The 20,099-nt window shown below is 42.8% G+C and overlaps 1 protein-coding gene across 3 annotated transcripts in view; it reads left to right on the top strand.

The window, feature by feature from the left end:
• RHEB (Ras homolog, mTORC1 binding) overlaps nucleotides 1–15,018 on the top strand; it is a 39,491-nt gene extending 24,473 nt beyond the window's left edge. For 2 of the 3 annotated variants that reach the window (XM_084507357.1, XM_084507358.1), the window contains exons 4-8: nucleotides 2,552–2,634; nucleotides 6,740–6,796; nucleotides 6,897–6,944; nucleotides 7,458–7,539; nucleotides 14,484–15,018. In XM_084507357.1, the coding sequence (XP_084363483.1) occupies nucleotides 2,552–2,634; nucleotides 6,740–6,796; nucleotides 6,897–6,944; nucleotides 7,458–7,539; nucleotides 14,484–14,576 (363 nt within the window). In that variant the 3' untranslated portion in view covers nucleotides 14,577–15,018. The remainder of the gene's footprint in view (nucleotides 1–2,551; nucleotides 2,635–6,739; nucleotides 6,797–6,896; nucleotides 6,945–7,457; nucleotides 7,540–14,483) is intronic. The other variant, XM_084507359.1, reaches the window with a different exon arrangement.
• The last annotated feature ends 5,081 nt before the right edge of the window (nucleotides 15,019–20,099 follow it).

Genomic DNA, 20,099 nt, shown 5'->3' with positions numbered 1-20,099 from the left:
ATCTGGACTAAACTGGTCCATAACCCAGCTTGATAACCCAGAGGGAAGCTTTTCACGACTTTCTCCCATTTGTGGTCTCCAGCTACAACACACCACGACTGTGTCCATGAAATAGTCGCACAGAGTAGGCAGCAATGCGTGTAGGTAGTGCTTACTGGGCTGCCCATAAACCACTGCAGTTTGTTTACATTTTTGAGTAAGTGATGGTTCCTTGCATGCTTCTGAGCTTGGTGTAATGGCAGGGAGTGCAGGAGGAGACAATAAACAACCATCCTGTGGCATGGTCAGTAGCTTCATGAAATAAAGGTGGTCATTACACAGTGTTGCTTGGCAGCAATTGCAGGTGAGAGTGCACGTTCCACACATAGCAGTGCTCCATCTTTTGAGAAGCTGTGTATTTAAAAAAAGAAAAGGGACTGATAGATCCTTGTATTGCTACCCTAAACTTCTTATTGGTTACGTGTGCTTAGCTTCTGTGAGTTCTGGGCTTGTGCTTTTTGATTTTTGCAAGCTGACCAGTGTTAAACAGTCTTAAGTGCTATCAGCACATTTCACCAAGACTTGAAAGCTGCAGGACACTTGCGTAGAGCTGGGAGAGTCTTCAGAAGGGCTGTGACCTTCTAGGTATGTTTGATCACCGTCTTTGAAGAGAACTACATGATTTAAGAATAACCACGCCTTATTTTTATATGCTGTTAATTTGTGGTGTTAATCAGCAATGTTGTAATCTGTCAGAGGGATTAGAAACAATATTGACCACGCGTGCTGGGGCAAGTGGTGTTTGACGGGAATATTCTGCAGAGGAGAGTGAGGTTGAGGGATGGGTGGGCTGTGAGCAGCAGAGCAAGCCCCGTAGGCTTCACTTTGTGTACATCTCAAACTGTAGCATGGTAATGAAGGTAAAAATTTCTCTATGAAAAGGAGAAGGCCTTCTCAGAAGGCAACGTGACTTCACCAGTGACACGTCTCTGTTGCTGAGGTTTATTTTCAGGGTTGTTTTAATGTAAACTGAAATTGTGAAACTAACATTATACCTAGAGTTATACCTAGGTTTGTTTTGTTGCTTGGCAAAGCTTTTAATTTGACCTACAAGTCCCAGGAAGCATAGCAGGCTTTTTAACTAACAAGCTAAAAATTAGTTTTCTTGGTTAACCTTTTTTTTTCTTGTGCATCTTTGCCTTTCGTGGTTCTGTATTCAGATTTATGTAGTTCATTGAAACAGAAGTCTTGGTGTGGGGTCACAAAACAGGAGTATAAATCAAATTCAAACTGTAGCAATCCAGAGTAATTCCAAATAAAGGCAAATGGCTGCAGAATTGCACTTTCACCTGTTTTGCATGCAGGCCAGCTCAGACCCCTTCTGTATTGACTTTTGGATTGCACAGCCAGCAGAAGTGGCAGTTTGGCATTTAAGTAAGGATGGGGGAAGGTCACCCTCAGTGTGTAGCATTAAAGGCAAAGGGCAGCACCTTTTGCAGGTGTCATTCTCCAAAACTTTTTTTGGCTGAATCTGTGAAGTTAATTTATGAAAGGCTTTCCTCCCATTCGCTAGTTAAGGAAGTTTGATTCCTTTTAGCTGTCTAGATTTCAGCTGCGTAACTGCACTGCTCCATCTGTTCAGTCGTGACAACATACAGTGAGGTCATGATCTTAAGCTAAAATTAACATTGTTAGAAACACAGGTTAAAAAATTTGAGAACCCATACAGTAAGATGTATAGCTCGTGTCAAAATGTAAATGTTACCTGGGAACTGCTACTGCAGTCTTTCAATCTAGATATTTAACATGGGATTCATTTTACTTGTGTTGTGTTTTTCTGCAGTATATCAGTTTCATTTACCTAGTTGGTCATTTCCTTTTCTACAGGGGTAGTAAGTTTAGAAATTAAGTGTCTGAGGTTGTGTTTTTGTTATATTGTTGTTGTTTTTCTATGAAACATTTGCTGTATAAAGGAAACTTCCATTTGGCATGAAGCAACTAATAATTGTAGTTGGTCCATCTACGGTTGATAAGCGTGCGTTAGTTGGTAAGCCACAGCTCCTTACTTCCTAACGGACCCCTTGGGTAATTTAGATGTGGTCATTGCCACTTGGCAGTTTTGAAGTGCCAGATCCTGTCTTCAGCCGTTGAAATGTAGAATTTGATTGAAATGTATCACTAGCAAGATAAGAGGCATAATTGGTAATTAGCGGTAGGACAGAGTGGATGTTTTGTACTAGTGTAAACTGATAATTAAGTGGGGTAAGAGGATTGGGAATAGCTTTGGCTGATCCATAGTCTTAGAGGGAATAAAGCGAAAAAGCTGTAGAGTATACAGACTAACAGGCTAACTAAGCTTGTGTCCCAGGCTTGCCTTCCTTTCTCTTAATTTGGTAACGAAGCCACATCTGGCATCATGATGGAGAAAAATGTCGTCGTGAAAGCACTACATGTACAAAAAGGTCCTGTTCCTCATGTCTTACAAAAATGAATGAAAACTGCTCTTGATCTACTAGCATCAAGCTCTCAACTGTGGCAGTAAGCAATTATAAATGCTCTATTCTTTCTACAGGATGAATACTCCATATTTCCTCAGACGTACTCCATAGACATCAATGGCTACATTCTTGTTTATTCAGTCACGTCAATAAAAAGGTAATAAAATCTGTTGTGTTCTAATAGTTCGGATATTAACCAGATACACGCAGAGAAAATATAGCACAGGCAGGAGCTGAATGCAGTATGTAATTCATTTAATCTCTCTTTCCCTTAGAAGTATAATGGAAATAAAAATGTTTTTGCAGAAATTTCCCCTCAGATCCAAATATCACAGATACTTTGCAGACAGATACAAAAGGTACTGTGTAAGAAACGAGGCAGTGCTGAACTGTGTAGATTGAAGTGTAAGTAAAAGTACATGGACTAGTACCAGGAATAAACAGTTCATTGCTGGAGCATATGTTACAAAGATGGAGTTGAACACAATCTAAGAGGGCACTGTACATTAGTGTGAAGAGCTCAGCTAGTTGTTAGGTCTTGTCCTAGCAGCTTGTTACAGCACTGAGATTTCTTTGGCTTCCTGTCTTGGCTTGTTCTGGTTAACCATCAAAAACTTTGGTATAAATAGCAGTTATGAGATGTTTGGCCTGTAGACTCGCTCAAATGCCTTATTTGACAAATTTCCCGGGGCATCTGGTTTGTCCTCACTGCTGCCTGTAGTCAGCTCTCACATGAGGACAGACCGTCATAGCTGGAGTCATTTACTTGTACCAAGTTTTTCAACCTTCTTAAGGTTTTGTCTTCTGCTGTTATTTTGTGCCTTCCCTTTGTTGTTCTTGATTTCAGTACTGGTCATTCTTGAATTAGCCTTAATTTTCTAACACAGTACAGCATCTTCATTATGGCATTATTTTTGTTTGTTAACAATTACTTTTAAGACCTGAAGCCTTTTGCTTGCTTCAGGTAGAAGAAAAGGTAATGCTTCCCTTCTACTTCTAAGCTAATAGATTTTTTTCAAGTGCTGAAGCATTCCAAATCTTTTCCTTTAAAGCAGACAGAACAGGTCATCTCTTTGGTAAGACCATCATAAATTGCAGGCAAAACAGCTTGCTTATTGGCTCTTCTGTGCTTCTTGAAGAAGTGACACGGTCTGGTTATAAACTTCAGTTGCTTTTAAGGTCTTTAATGCTGAACAGATTTTCAGTACTTCATTCTTGGTTTTCATCTTTAGTTCTGAAGAAGTGAACAGGAAGCATGTGTGATCTGGAGGAAATGCAACAGATGTTGGGCTTTCATGTGTATCTAGATACACTGCTTTTTCTTTTTTCTTCCCTTAATTGGAGGTTCATTGTTGGTGCTGAGTAACCTGTATAAAATAGGACTTAGCATTTTCAGCCTGAAGTAGAAAACCTTCCACTTCTAAACCAAAGAGGAAAATGTTCATTGGTGTGTGGTATTCTTGGGACAAAAGTGTCTTTAACCAAAGTCACCCAGTTAAAGGAACGGGAGTCTGCTTTCTGTGGTAGCATTCAAACAAAATAGAAATCAAATTATGGTGAAAAGACTAATACAGATTAAGATATGGAGCTATATTATCTACTATAGGTAGATAGTATATTCCTTAGTATTTTATTCTTGATCCAACTTAATCCAAGTTTTTTTTTTTTCCCTTTGAATTACAAAGTATTGATGATCCCTTATTGTTCAGATCCTTGTCTTCAGTATCAAGACAGTGTTTAGGCAGAATAGATTTTCCAGGGTACACTGGTAGCTTTGACTTTCCCAGGCAATCAGATTACAGTTGCCATCTCTCTTGATTTCCGCCAAAGTGTATATATTGATCTGAGTATTGATTGAGCTGGGTGTGAGCTTTGACAGCAAACTTAATAGAAATGTCCTTTTAAAGTGATTGTCTTCCCTACTGATCTCCACTGGGAAGTTTAAAATGGGACTTGAGTAAAAACTAATGACCTACATTTTTAATGTTCCAAGACTCTCAGCTGCAAGGTTACTGGAGGGCTTTTGCTCTAGTTTAAATTCCAATTTTGTATCTTGCCACTGTTCCACGATTTTGTATAGAACATCTCTCTGACAGCCAGTAATTTTTTTGTTGTATTTCACACATTGAGCTGTTTCCCGTAACCCTGTTTGCTTGGCAGAACTGGAAAGGACCTCTTATGCTCTCTGGACCTCTTGCTATTTCAAGGCTTGATGTGATGCTGTTCTTTTTTGGATTGGGCAATGTCTGTCTTAAACTGTACCCTTGTTCCTTTTAGCCTTATTAATTTAGAAAGCTTTCTAGTACACTAAATCGATCTGGTCCAGCTAGTTTCATTCCAGGTAGTTCTTAGCAGCTTGTATCTCTGTGTCAGAATCATGTTCAGGCTTAAATAGCACTTCTTTCAGTTTTCACCTTGATCTATTAATAAAGATCAGCTGTTTATCCTTAGTCTTTTTTTAAACTAAAAACGGAGCTCTTGAACTAGACTAGATAAGCAGAAGGACAGAATTGGGAAATGAAGAGCTGAGGGTGGGTTGGTCTATAGGGTATTCAGTAGAATCATGCACTGGAACCACAGGTGAGGTCTTATCGCTGAGCTGTGCAGTGGCATGGCATTTTCCTAGCTATACTGACAGCAACATACATAATAGTGGAAGGAAAAAAGTGATTGTATTAGATTTGTGACTCAGTTATCTTGTGGCTAGCGTGCTAGATCTTTCCTGTTGCTTCAGATGAACTGAGAAACAGTCTTGTAGTCTGTATCAGATTTTTTTTGTTCTTTCAGTTTGCAGGGTCATCTAATTTCATATGTAGTGATGCATCTGAACTGAACTTTCTCACAACTAAACTGTTTAAATCTTTCTTTTGAAGTAGTTAGAACATGAAAGCTCAAGACCAAAATTTCATTTCATTCCCTTTCAGCATAAGTTCTTTATAACCCTGAAGACCTTCCATTGATTTGATTTCTTTAATGCAGTCTGTACTATTTGAGTTACTAACAGCATGTTGAACGAGTTGTGCCATGCTAAGTCACTATTTTTCTTTGCAAAGTGCTCATTTTCTCCATAGGATATACTAGAACTAATACCTAAACATAGAGGGTGAGTAGAACTCAACACTTCAAGAATTATTTCTGAAGTACCCCAAACTGAATCTTACTTGACATAAAATTCTTCTTAACTATGGTCGTGTTTATTGCTCCAGAAGTGGGAAGTTCTAGTGATTCAAATAGCTTGAATAGTGTCTTCAGGCACCAGTTCTTTGAGAACTTGGAGTTGGAAGTATGTTTGAGGGCTGCTCTGCTCTTAAGAGTTTCAGTTCTAATTAAAATGCAGCACAAGTCAAGGCATTGCTTGTAGCTAACAAGCTTGGAAGTTGGAGAAGTTTCAGTCGCTTTTTTTTGTTGTGTAGCTGTGTGTCTGGCCTGTGAACCTGTGCCTCTCTCTTAAATCTGAATTGTGCACTTCATGTACCAGCATTTTTTCCATAATGTAATTAGAGGAGCGCAACATCTGCTCTTTAACCCTGTTTATAGCTTGTTCTCAAAAGTGCTAAATGTCAAATGCAGGGGATTTTCTTAGTGGGATTTTAGGCTTCTCAGCATTTCACAGTACTGTTCCTTATCTCCAGCCATGCAGACTTCATCTGTACGGTAGGGGAACTGACAAGTATCTGAATAACCACAGTTTCAATACCATCTTGCTGATCAGTTTACTTCCTTTCTGTAGAAGATTGGAATTCAGGCTTCTCTTGGCTTTCACGTAAATAAAACCAAAGAATTCTGTAGGAGCTAACTTCCTGTATGAACTAAAATGCTGTATTTTTTCATGGTGAATTACACTTAATCAAATAACTCTTCTTGTTGTTAACTTTTTCTTTGAAACTCTGCTTTAATTTGGCATGCTCATCCAGGCTTGTTGGACGCGAGTAGTTAAACTTCTTACTGCAGATACAAACCAGTTGGGGATATGGGGCTTTTAGCACTCGTATGTTAGACACATCAGGCCTGGGTAATGTGGTTTATTTCTGCACGTATCATAACTGGGGAGGCTGTAATGACAGGCATAGCCTAGTCTTTGTTGCTGCCTCTAGAACCATTTGGTCTGTTGTACACAAATCAGTGACACTTTTTCAGCATCTTTGTAGTTCTGCCACTATACACAGAGTAAGCATATCTACATATGCATTTAATTGCTTGTGTATTGGGTATTAAGGATAAACATTGGAGTGCATGTGTGACTTCATCCCTTTATTTTGCAGTTTTGAAGTGATAAAAGTTATCCATGGCAAGTTATTGGATATGGTGGGAAAAGTCCAGTAAGTAGTGACACTTTCATCTCATTTCACTGCAGGCATGTTACTAATACTTTGTTCAGTATACTATAACTGTGCTGAAGTTCTGAACTTTCTTTCACAGAATACCCATTATGCTGGTTGGAAATAAAAAAGACCTGCATATGGAACGGTATGTGAACTCCAGTATGTGTGAAATGCAAGCCAGCAGCCGGCATTCCTGTGGCTGCAATAGGCTGGTTTTGTTCTTGGCTTTCCAGAACTAAAGTCAAAATGTAGGTTAAAACAAGGTACTGGCAAAGGATTCATGTCCAGAATGTGAACTAGGAGCCAGGAGCTTTTGTTGTAATGTTGACTCTTGCTGTAAGGTTTCAAAGACAGTGGCTTTACCCTTCTATCAAAACAAGTAACAGAAGTGTGTTTTCCAACCATACAAGATGAGATGATGCTACAGATTAAGGGAACAACTCAGGGCTTTGGGACAGCTGCTTTTCTCAGTCCCACAGTTCTACCTGGCACAGTTGTGTGTTTGACAGCAGCCGGTATCAAGTGCTCAGAATCAGACTTCACAAAACATTCCTGTTATATCTGCATTTATGTGCTTCGGTACTGTGAAGGCTTTCCTGCAGTTTCAAATTCCAATTCTGCTGTGGATTATAAAAAGATATTTTTTCTCTTCTATCAGGGTGATCAGCTATGAAGAAGGGAAAGCTTTAGCAGAATCCTGGAATGCAGCTTTCTTGGAATCTTCTGCTAAAGAAAATCAGGTAACAGATTTAAGATCTATTTTGAATCGCAGCTTAATGGGATGTCTCCGAGTTTCACTTAATGCAGGAAGCTGAAGTATTTGCATGTATTGTACAGATACTTTGTGTAGATTGTTGGAAACAAAATGGATGTCTGCATTCAGGTTTGGGTATACGATGCTTTTGGTGCAACTGTAAGCGTGAGGGTGAAATGAAGAACTGAAAGTTAAGCTTCACTGAACATAGCAGAACAGTTAGTGGCATACTAAGCCTTGCGTATCTGTGCGGTGGGTGGGTGGGACAGGATCTGTGACGTGCTGCAGTTACCTTAAATTAGGAACTCATTGCTATTGTGGAGGAATAAGTTGGTATAAGGGGATGAACCTCATGTTTTCAGGTCTAGGCAAGACTCAGTCCCTCTAATAAGGGTAATAATGGTTTCACATGCCCATGTCTAACACTTTGATTTGTCTGCAGCAGAGGCTGTCAGAATGATAGAATAGCAGTGAAGTTGCACAATCTGTCCAATGGAACCAGCATAAGTTTATTCCTGCTGGTTTCCTATCACAAAAGTTTAATTATGTGTTAAATAACATCTTATTTTTTGTGCTGTAACTTACTTTAAATGCCTTCTGAATCTCTTCGGGTTTTTGAATTCGTTCCTGTGGCTGTTAATAACACTTTGTCATTGATTTGACACCCTACATATTCAAGCTACAAGAACCTGCTGGTTTGGGCTTGAAGTAATGAAAAACTTCATTTTCATTTCAAGAGGGTTGTGTCTCTTTTTCATTTTTGTCTCAACAGCATTAAAATTTCTGCTTTTTGCAACTATGAACGTACAATAGGGTCAAAAGGACGCTGTCAGGCTAGTTCTAAACAAATGAGTCCTTATGCAGAAGAAATGCTTACGTTGTCTCCTTTTTAACTTAGCATATCGCATCCTTGGCCTCCTTGATAACATCAGCAGAATCAAAAGGGCAATCCTATAGCTAAGACACCACCTGTTTAAGCAGCCTTTCTTTCCCTCTCTGTGTCCCCAGAAGCAAAACAAACAGCTCTTGTCTGATAATTTGTAGAACTACCGACAATAGATGCTTGTGTAAAGTTGGATTTTCCCTGAAAGAAAGTCCATATTTTTTTTCTCCAGATACAGAATATTTGGAATTAGGAACTTCTGTTTCTGGCTAAGATTTGCACTAACCTTGTCAAATCTGGGTATGATGAAAGCATGGAATTTCTCAATATCCTCTCTACTGCTGGAGAGCTTCAAACGCATACCCACAGAAACTACAGAAGAAGAATAAATCAGTTAAAAGAATTCCTTTTTTTTAAAAAACCTTTATATCTGGAGTAGGCAAAACTATTCTCTGTACTTTTCTTTTTTGGCATATGTTCACAATCTGTAACAGTGCAGTAGTGTATATTTTACAGAATGTCTTTTCAATAACTTTCTGCAGTTTGTGTTGTCTTGGTTTAAAAAAAAAAACAAAGCTGGGTATATTTATGCAAAGAAGCTACGAGCTTTATATGATGCTTGGCATGCCTTGCATATTAAACTGCTGCACTAACAAAGTCCCATTGACTGCCGTGTATTTGTGACTGTCTTAGTCCAAGAGTCCTGCCCCAAGTTATGCAGCTCGCTGAAATTCGTATAGCAAACTCGTAGGCTTCAGGGAAATCAGAGTGGCAATTGTCAGATACTCAAACTTGTTCTGTACAAATCCCAAGGAGAGTCAGAAGTTTTGTTATTTCTAGATGTCAAAATCGTTCTTACCAGGTTGTTCTGTCAGCGTGATCCATCAGGGCACAGATCACTGGGTAGTGCAGGTCATTAAAATTGCAGCTGCTGTCCCTTTTGGAGTTCAAAAGCAGGTTCTCGGGAACAGGTGCTTGAATACAATTCCTCCTTGCTGTGGAAAAGGAAACACGGTGGTAAGGTCGTGCCTCTTGTGCAGTACACCTGGTAAATTGGGCTGACTTCAGAAGTTACGGAGATAATTTGTCACTTTTTGTGCCCACAACGTGTGGCTGATCTTAGGCTATCTCATGTGCTTCCTTTGGGGGTTTGGGATGTACAGAAGACTGAAGCAGCCCAGAACTGGGGCAGCTGTCCTGGTCTTCCTGCAAACAGCTGCTGAGGAATGCTTGTTGCTGATTGTGCTTTGAAAGCAAAGTATAAAGTCTACAGTGGTGAGGTTCTGGGGGAAAAGGAGACACCAGGCAGGTAGCAAAATGGGACACTGTCTTCTCCTATGAATTATACCACAGACACTTCTGAACTCATGTGTTTTCCCCCCCAAAATCCTAATTTAGCAAGATCAAACCATCTCGTACGTGGGCTTCTATCAAGGGAGAATGTCTCTTCCTACTCTGAAACCATCTCTGGTTTGGGGCGAGGCAGGGGAGGCAAAAGGCTTATTTTGAATGTAGTAACAAGGTTTATTGTCGTGCTTTAGTGCTGAATGTTCACCTTAAGTCAACATCACTTGGCAGCAACTTGTTCTTGGAGGTTCATCCAGATCTTTTTTTTTGTGGCCTGCCTTGGTACAGCAAACATAACTTGCCTGTGAAGATGAAGTCTAAACTCCTTCCAAAACTGCGTCAGATTGTTTTTACTTTCCAGAAAGCTAATTTGATGCGTAAAGGGATGAACTGGACTTCAGAACTTCAGCAGAGAGCTCAGGGACCCCGTTAATTCTCTCTGAAATCTATCCACGTATATTTGGTGGATGTGAGCAGAGTGACAACCTCTATCTGCTGTGCTGGCTGCAGTTGGTTTGGTACGTGGTGTCCTTTACAGCAGTGAGGAGAGCAGGCCTCCTTGCTGCAGAGAGACCGGAGGCTGCTTCAGGTTTGGCCAACACAGTCTGTCCTTTACAACAGCTCTGTTTGGAAGGAACTGCTGAAACCAGAGAAGGTGTTCCACATTGCAAGTTCTGATAGCAGAGGCTCTTCGCCCCCTAAAGGGGGTTGGGAGAGCATTGACTCATCTCTCTTCCTCTGCGTTCACCCATAAAATCCTGTCTGGAGCATCTGTGGGAGTTCTAGGAGCGTATCCATACTGTGTTAGGCAATTAAAATAGTTGTGCAGATGAACAGAATCCAACTGTACCTGTTCTGCAAGGAGTTGCCAAAAGATACCACATCCATGAAACAGTGTGGCTTTGAATAAATGGAAAGCAGAGACAAAGATCTGAGCTGGTGCGAAGATAAACGGTGGTGGCTGGTGAGAGTTCCCCAGGTCAAATCTATTTTAGGCTCTGTATCACCTCCTTGAGACTCTAGTGGCCTGGTAAGGCTTTCAGAGGAGTCTGTGTGTATCAGCAACACTTCAGTCATCTGGGGAAATCCCTAGCCTTTGAGAAGGCAATTCTGGGACTCGATGGAAAAGATGACTTTCAAATTTCTGCTACTGGCTAGAAAATATTAACCAGATTAAGTAAATGCTTCCTGCAAAACAGGAATTTTGGATTTTTTTCAGTGCAAGCACACTATAAAACAACACACCTCCAAGGGTTTGAGGGCATCAGCTATCGTTTAAGGAACATGAGGCTTGTGGATCGTGTCTTCTTGGGCTGTGGGCTGGAAGCCAGCATCAGGTATTAAATCTCTTTTCTGGCCCCTAAATGTGCTTGTTGCATTTTCTCAAGCTGCTCAGGAAGCACTGGGAATGTTGAACTGCGTTGTATCTGCTGGGCTAACTTAGGAGCTTCGACCCTAAAAAGTGGAATTCCCTACTTCGTTCCTCCTAAGTCATAGTGTAGTACTTCTTAATCCCAGTACAATAAATGGCAATGCTCTGAAATACAACCAGAATCCAAATTGGTCCTTAAACCCAGCTGAAGCTGGAAGCCAACTTTTACTGGAAGAACTTAGGGAGTAACAAGCATCCAAGTGTGTCCATCCAGTTGCCTAAAATTCATTAGGTGGACTTACTCGAGAAAGGGGAAAGAAGTAGCAAAAATTAAGAGCAAAAGCTCTCTTAAAAATGAACTGCTTGGACACTACTCTTCAAAAAGAAGTAATTTTATCTTCACCAAGCTCAGAAGCTGCAGTGCTGGGTGTATGCTTCAGAGAGACGTGGGATCGCAGCCTCCCCACGCCCCTCGGGGATCTGGAACGCTCACCTGGGAGGGTGTTTGGGCTGGCAAAGGACTGGGGAGGAAAACAAATCTTCCTCACCTGACTATTGTTCCAGTTCCTTTGCCCAGTTCTGTGCCAAGAACAACTAGGAGCACGAGCAGTGGAGAATTTCCTCTTTAAAATAATAGAACGGGTGCGTATCTGAAAAACACAGCCCAACAAAGGCCGAGCTGACGGTGGCAGCTGTGGGCTGGGTTTTGGTGCTTGGACCTTCCTGCGCTGGCTCCTGGCAGCATGTTCCTGACTTGGGCAGCAAGAATTCACCTCCTGGGCTGTCTGCTCCTTCCATACCACGGGACACACCTGCAGAAGCCATTGAGCAGTGAGCAAGTGTCTCTTGCACAGGGCAAGGTGCTAAGCTCCCTAGGCAGCGTGCGTTGCCCAGGCTGACACTGCTCTGCTTCCTCCAGGGAGGAAGCCAGATGGCTTTCTGTAGGCTGGATGTGCCCCGCGCTCTGTAATTGGGCCATATGGAGGCAGATGCATATGAAGCCTGGCTGCATTCTTCATTCCTTGTTACAAAACAGTTTCCTGCATTGTTTGAAAAGCTCCTTCTAAAATCCTGCAGTGTGTTTGGGCTGAATTGCAAGGCGCTGCGGGTTAACTGGAGGACGGTGATTAAACCTGCTCAGTGAATGTGCATTTTCTGGGAAATGAATTAACAAACCCAGTGAACTCCTACATCTCAGTGCCTCCAACAGCACGGCTTTGACAAAGAATGTGCAGGGATATAAAGAACTTGTGCATTAAAATGAAAGCATTGAAAATGTCAGCTGTAAGTAACAAAAAATGTCAGCTGTAAGTAACAATATCAGTACGGTGTATTTGTAAATCAGTACAGCACCTATTGTGGACTAAGGGAAACTGCTCAGTACTGGAACCAGTTTGATAGCAACTGGAGTCCTGTCCTTGGCTTTCCTAAAGTCTGATTTGCCCAGGAAATGCATTGTGCTGGGGTGGACTAATGAGCCACTTGTGCTAGGTTCTGTTTGGATTGCAGAGAAACCTCATTATAGGGAGGAATAATCTATCTCCAGCTGATCAGGTATTTTAAATAGTTCCAGAGATGATAGTGTGCACAACTGGTATTAATCTGGGAAACTGTAAAATTCAGTCTAATCTCATTAAGAATGCTTCAAGATTGTTTGGAGCCAGTTTAGTCAATGGGTTTAATTTGGAAATGATCCAGTTAAGAATTATATCCTGTGGAGGCAGAAAAACATCTGTCAGGCCAAAACACATGGTCATAAATCACAGGGTGCTCTTCTGCATGCTGATTAAAAACAAACAAACACGCTTGAAACTTCAAGTGGCATGTATGGGATGGTCAGGAACCAATTCCAAACTGGAGACGTGTGCTGAAGTCCTGATCATACAGTGAATCTTCAGCTTGGAAATACCATAGTGAAGGAAAGGACTTCAGCAGCATGTTTGACTGCTGCATGGATTTCTTCTTAAAACTACTTACAGGCAGTCTCAGGGGGGTGTTGGCTGTTGTAGTTTTAGTTCCTGTTTTTTCTGCCAGAGGCTTACATACAGTTTTGAAAGCCTTAAAACCGAGTGCATCCCGGAAAGACCAGATTTATGGTGTGCGATATTTATTGCAGTGCTTGCGATGTTGTCCCAGGCACCTTTCTATACCCATCTTTCAGTATTTTTTTGTTCGTTTGTTTTGCTTTAAATATACCTATACTTAAGCAAATTCTTCCACAGAACCTCCTGAATCACTCAGGCACTCTGGCATCCTTTCTTAGTCTCTCTGATTCCATTAAACATATTTTCATTCTGGCTTTCCATGCAAAAATTTTTAACTGGTACTCTCTAGCATCCGCATGACAGGGGAGGTGTTGCCCTTCGGAGCCCATGCACACGGTTTCAGTACCTGAGAAGAGCAGAGCCTTTTTCACCAGCCTGTGTGCTAAATGTGGATGAAGGAGACTCAGCATAGGCCAGAGCAAGGGGAGTTGTTAACAGAAGGTGACTCCTACTCCAAGAGTATTTGCTGCCTTCCCTCTGAAGGGGAGCGGAGGGATGGATGGTGCCTGTGTGCTTCAGAGTCTGCGGAGAGACTGCATAGTCCTTTGTTCCATATGGTGTAAACTGGGGTGTTTGTGTGAGCCTGATCGTGTTAGCAATACTTATCTTATAGTCCCAGCTCTTAAAAATATAAAAACCCCTTTTGTACTAAGAAAGACTTCCTTGAAGAACAGCGGTTAATATTAAACAGTGGCTAGTTTGGCTTGCGTTTCCCTTTGTGGCCTTGCACCATGTCAAATAGCATTGTTAACTATAGATGAGAGCATCACGGGGGTGTGGAGGGACTTGGCTCTTCTCACAGATGAAGAATATTAAAGTAACCCTCACACTGGGGTGTGCAAAGTCAGTGCATTGAGCTGAAAAATCTGCCTTGTTCTGTAGTTACTCAGAATCTTAAAGTTTACGTGGGGGAAATGAATTGGTTTGTTCTCTGGAGAAGCAAAGCATCAAAATCTTCAATGCTGTTGGTCATTCAGAGCAAATTTATTATTTAAATACTTAACTTTAAGTCTGCTCTATGTCTTATTAGCTTGCCGTTGAGTATGGCTCAGTTTAAGCTTTTTCTCTCTGCAGTGATAGAGAAAATAGTTGAGGATTGTTGTGGAGAAGGGTTTTACATTGTTCTTCCAAAAGTGCATGTTCAAAATTGAAATGACCCTGTTTTCCCTCTGATTTGGGAATGTGCATTTATCTGTTGGTATAGCCAGTGAAACCACCAAGATTTTTGTTTCAGTGTCTGGTAGTTTCCTCTTACCTACTAATCTTGTTCTCTCTCTTTGCAGACTGCCGTTGATGTTTTTAAGAGGATAATTTTGGAGGCAGAAAAAATCGATGGGGCAGCTTCACAAGGGAAGTCTTCATGCTCAGTAATGTAATTCCACTGCAAAATCTGAAAACACTGGGAATACATTCTACCTGAAGAAGCAAAACTGCCCATTATCTTTAAGGATAAACTATGCTTCTTTTTTTTTTTTTTTTTTTTTTTTAATTTTATTTTTATTTTTTTTCTTCTGTTAACCTGAAAGATAAACAGTTGGTTTGGAGCCTTTCCCTTCAGATTATGTTAAACTCTGACTCCTGTGCAAATGGCTTCACTTCCATTTTCAAATTTTAAGCAATCATATTTTCAATTTATATATTGTATTTCTTAATATTATGACCAAGAATTTTACTGGCATTAATTTTTCAGTGTAGTTTGTTGGTTAGAATAATCATCAAAATTGATGCATATTGTTACACTACTATTAACTAGGCTTGGATATCAGTGTTTCTTTGTGTTAAATGTATACTTGTAAATAAAATAGCTGCAAACCTTAATGTTCTGTTCATAATTTTTTGTTAGTTGCCCCATGTCAGCTTGCTTTTATGAGAAATGTTCACCTACTGGCCTTAAGAGGAAGTGTGGGATCCTTGGAACCAATGGATTGACTCTTGCTTAGGCAATCCCAACCATTTTTTTTTGCTACTAGAACTCCAGGGTGGCCAAATAGCTCAGCTGTATTTTGTGCCTGTTGATGGAAAGGAGACGCAAGGGGGCACCTTGGTCTGATGTGGAAGGGAAGACTTGGATTTATGGCAGCCAACCCACGCTGTTTTTTTTTTCCTTTGTGTAACTGTAAGAGCTGTGGAGGAAAGGGCACGCAGCTGTCCCAAGGAACAGGCCAGTACACACCTGCACTGCAGACTGCTCCCGTCGCCTTGTAACTAGGAGCACTTTCAGGATGGAGTGGATTTATCCAGGTTACCCGTGTAGACTTGCTAAGGAAACAAAAATGTCACTTAAAATAAATTGCACGTCTTGAACAAATTGATGTGAGTTGTTTATCGTGCATTTCTCTACTTGTGCATCCAGAGAGGTGGGTGGTCTCCTGGCACCTGGCCTTTCACTCTGCCAGTCCCACTGCAGCTCTGGACTGCTTCGCCTAACCACTTGTGAGCTTTTGCTGGGCTTTTGGACTCAGGGCTTGACAAGCCTTAAAACCTTAAGTCTGGAAACAAACGAATTCAACTATGTATTTAAAAAATGTGCAGTTGACCTACTTTGTATAGAAGAAGATGCTGATTTAAGGGAATGTTTTATTAAAGGAAGTGTTTTCTCATGCATTTGTGTCCATTGAAAACTTTTGATTCCTGGCAGGAATAAAATGGAAGGGAAACTTGCAAGGTTTTTGCAACCCGAAGTAGCTTTTGCATTTCATTCTGTTTTAAATGATGCAAATGGAGAAAGTCTCATCTCTTTCTTGTACAGGGATTACCTATTGAGTATATTGTCCAAACTCCACGTGTGAGATTAACTGGCTTCCTGGACAAAAAGGTTTCTGAAAGCTCATTTCTGTTACCTAAGTTCTCATACCCTTACAGAAGTTGAACTTGTACTGTACATGGTAGACCACAGCAGTTCAGCACTATCTGTGTGCTCTTTCGGGGACAACAACACATGCTTTCATTTCAGAACCAGGCTGATATGGGGCTGTGCAGCAGGTTTCCTTCACGAGAACCTGAAACCAAGGTAGTTGGGCTTGTAGTGAAGTTGTAGAGCATTCAGAAAATGGTTTTCAGTGGAGCTCAGGGTCAACATGCGTCTGTTTCCTATCATCCTTCATTGCCTGATCCTGAAACGATTTCTTGCCCAGCCAGTGTCTTTGGCATTGCATTCAGGACACGGTATCAGGGGAGTTACAAATTCCCTTGATTATTGATACGTGGCTTGAAATAGGCAAGTTTGGTATCTTACTTGCCCCATATGTTGGCATCAAAAGGTGGAAGTTGGAGTACCAGACACCTCAAGCATTCCGTATACTAATTAAATAATAATAAGAATAATGCCTACGTGCGCTCATAATCTCTGAAGCCTGAAAAGTTGCTGCATTAAAGCCTTAGCAGCCAGCACGCTTAAAGCCTTGCAGGGTGTGGATGAGGAAATGTGCAACTTGATGGTCTTGAGATAACAAAGGCCCTACTTTCAGTGGTGAAGCTTTTCAGGGGAGACCAAATGCCGAGGCAGGTTCTCTGGATTATTTGCAAAGAGAACTTCCAAGAAGTCATTTTACCTAAGAGCTGAAAAAAAAATGCATCTAACATAGATTGTTTTCTTTGTCCTATGGCTGGCTCATGCAGTAAGGCACCTGCTGAGGACTGTCATAAATGGTGCATGGGTTAAAAGGTAAATCATGAAGGCAATGACAAGTTCTCTGGCCTGGGCTAGAGGAAGTTTGGTGCACACTTAATGGGGCCCAGCCTTATTCTTCTGGGATAGTCACTGGCAAGGGTGGATGTGCAAAGATCTTTTTCCTGGGGAGGAAATGGGAAAATTTTAACTTCCATAAGTCAAGTGCTGAATAAAAACTGGAAGTGGAAAGGGCGGTCTTATGCCATCACTCTACTGCGTGCTTTCACCTTTTTTAAAAGAAATGTGCTGCCTTAGACCTTTGTTGGTACAGAAGTTGTGCTGCTGCCCCGTGCCGGTGTTACGGGCACTGATCCACCCAGGCTTGCTGGGCTTAGGTCGCTAATTAGCGCCGCTGTGCTGCGGCCTCCCGAGAAGGGGAAATCAACAGGATCTAATTAGTCCTTATGTAATCAGTACGGCTCATCTTCGGAGCATGCTGCTAAGGCTGGCTAATCTTCACAACCTCGTCTAATAAGGTCAAAATGACTCCCCCTTGGCAGCTGGGGGCCCTGCGGCAGATGTCCTTCACGCACTGGCACGGAGGAGCCGTGGCTGAGCTGGGCCTGGTGCTCGGTGTCCTCGGAGGCCCAGCTGCTTCTGCTGTGTCCTGTTCCCTTGTGAAACAAAATGGAAACTGAAGGGATTTCACCAAAAACCTGGGACTTTCTGATATCTTCCAAGATGAGTTCTAAGGCCCAGCTTGGTCCACTCGGTTTTGTGGCCCTGCTTGCTGAGATGTGCAGTGAGCTGAACTAATACTGATCCCTGGGCAGACTTTTACTTACAATAAGTCCTTGCTTATTTTTTCAATATCCATCTCTAAAATACAGCTAAAAAATACGTGGCTTAATCCAACCAGCAGGTGCCCACTGTGAGGCACGGGGCTGTTTTTCACAGTGGGGCACTGGCCAGGTCTGAGCCATGATTCTGCTACACAGTTTGCGCAGGCATTAAGAGGTTTTTTGGAGCCTGTACTTCTATGTGGTGACACGGGGTGTGGCATGGACACGTAGTAGGTCACCAGGAGCAACCTGGGCTGGTGGGAAGTGTCCTTGCCCATGGCAGGGGGGTGGAACGAGATGGTCTTTAAGGTCCCTTCCAACCCAAACCATTCCGTGAGTCTGTGTCATGGGAGAGGCACCCCTTGTGGAGATGTTGCTGAGGTTACATCTTGGTGCATCTGCAATGAAAAACACATGTAGGTGACTGTGTAGCGGGTGAAGCCCTATCTGATCAGCTAGAAGTACCTCTTATTGAGGTACATGGAGACATCTGGGAGTTGTTAAGCTAGATGGCCTTTTGAAAGCACTAAGACACAGACATGTACAGGGCCTGGTCTTACATTACTTTGCAGATACCCAAAGCTCTTCCAGAAGCCGGAGCGGGGCCCTGTCAGAGGGTGCGAGGCAGCTTCTTGGCTGTTGCTCACCTAATTACTGTCTGCGTGGAGTCGCGCTGCCCGTATGAGGTGCCTCTGAGCACGGTCTAACGCTAATCCTGTGCCCATAAACATTCCTGTTGGCGTTTGCTGGGTCACCCCTAAAGTTTTGCCTGCAGGAGTCACACCCCGCTCTCTTGAGGACATTTCTTTGTCAGGGGAGGAGCCAGGTTGGCTTCTCCCCCCTTTACCTCAGGTATTCCAGCAGGATCTTCTCAGCGCCACGTAACGCAGCAGATCGTCATGGGCCCATCGCTGTCTGCTGAGCAGCAGGGAAAAATCCCCACAAAAAGCCCATAAAACACCCTGTCAGAGCAATGTGGTGTGTCATGGCTGTGTTTGGGGCACTGCCCGGCCTGGGCTCGTTTCTGCCATGTTCACGGCCTGGTCCTGAGGTGGGACATGGGGATGAGAGAGGGACTGCCGGAGAGATGGTCCTGGGTGGTTGTGTGGGGGCTGGTAGCACGGCCACGTCTACTTCTGTGGTAAAACAACGCTCCTTGGGCAAAATTTCTGCTCAGGCCCCAGCCAGGTGGGGTCAGAGAAGATGTCCGTCAGCCTGGTGTCCTGTCATGCCAACGGCGTTGGCCTGGAGGGGACAATGAGAAGACAATGTCCCCAAGTCCACAGCCAGCCACCAGTCAAAGGGGCTTCAGCATCAGGGAGGGGGCTCTGTGATAACCACAGGCTCTGTGATAGCCACAAGGGATTTTTCTTTGAGTTTCTTGGTGAGCTTTTGTGAGCAGCTGGCACCAGGAGTGTCCCATGGCACCAAGCACTTCCCTCCTGTGTCCCCAGCAGAGCCATGGGGGCTCCTGGGACACTTGGGTACAGGCTGGCTGGGCACTGTTTTACCACAGAAGTATTCTTTTTTCCCCATTTTTTTCATATATATATATATATATATATATATATATATATATTTATAGCTCCTTATTTTTTCATATCTTTAATGTGCTTTCTCGAAGAAATAGGAAAAAAAGCAGTCGCGCCCTCTTTCTGTCTCCTTAAATAGCTTCCCAACCTGCTGGGCAGCTTCTAACAAACCTTAACAGCTGGGCTGGAGCCTCGGGACGTCCAGTCCCTGCAGATTTAATTACAGCTCACACCTTAGGAGACACGGGGAAAATCCCACCGTGAGGCAGGGCCAGGGGAAACCCGGCTTCACGGTTAGTTTGCTTTCGTGGTTATTTTGGGGGCCGGTCGGCAGTCAGCATTTTAGGTCTTCCTCTCCACTCACCAGAGAGCTGATGGAAACAGCTGCAACCATTTTGATAAGGGCACAGTTTGGTGGGGTTTGTTTCTTTGTTAATTAGCCATTTCTTCATTATTTCTTGGGCATGGAAATGTGAGCAGCTTTCCTGCCCCCTTTCCTGTGGCAGCGAGGCAGGTTTGCTTGGGCTGGCCGAAGGATGCATGCGGAGGGGTGGGAACAACCCGCCAGGAAGGGATTTTTGGGGACAGATTTGAAGCATCCACCCCGTGGGGTTTGTGGGCTGGGTCTTTCCCTGGCTTTTTGTCCTCAGAAGTCAGTTAATGGATGCTTTTGTCCCTTGGGCTCAGCCCCTGCCCCAGCAGGGCCACCCAGAGCAGGGTGCCCAGGCCCATGGCCAGGCGGCTTTTGGAGCTCTCCAAGGAGGAGACCCCACAGCCTCTGGGCTGCCTGGGCCAGGGCTCTGAGGTGGTGTTTGAGGTGCCAGATGCAGAGCATCTACGGTGACAAAGCCATAATTGCAGTTCTTTGGGAAATATTAATTTATGGTCAATGGTATTGCTTAAAAATCCCTCTAA

This window comes from Aythya ferina (genome assembly GCF_964211825.1).
Source record: "Aythya ferina genome assembly, chromosome: 2".
Lineage (NCBI taxonomy): Eukaryota > Metazoa > Chordata > Aves > Anseriformes > Anatidae > Aythya > Aythya ferina.
The sequence above is the reverse complement of the archived record's forward strand: the minus strand, read 5'-3'. Positions and strand labels throughout refer to the sequence as shown.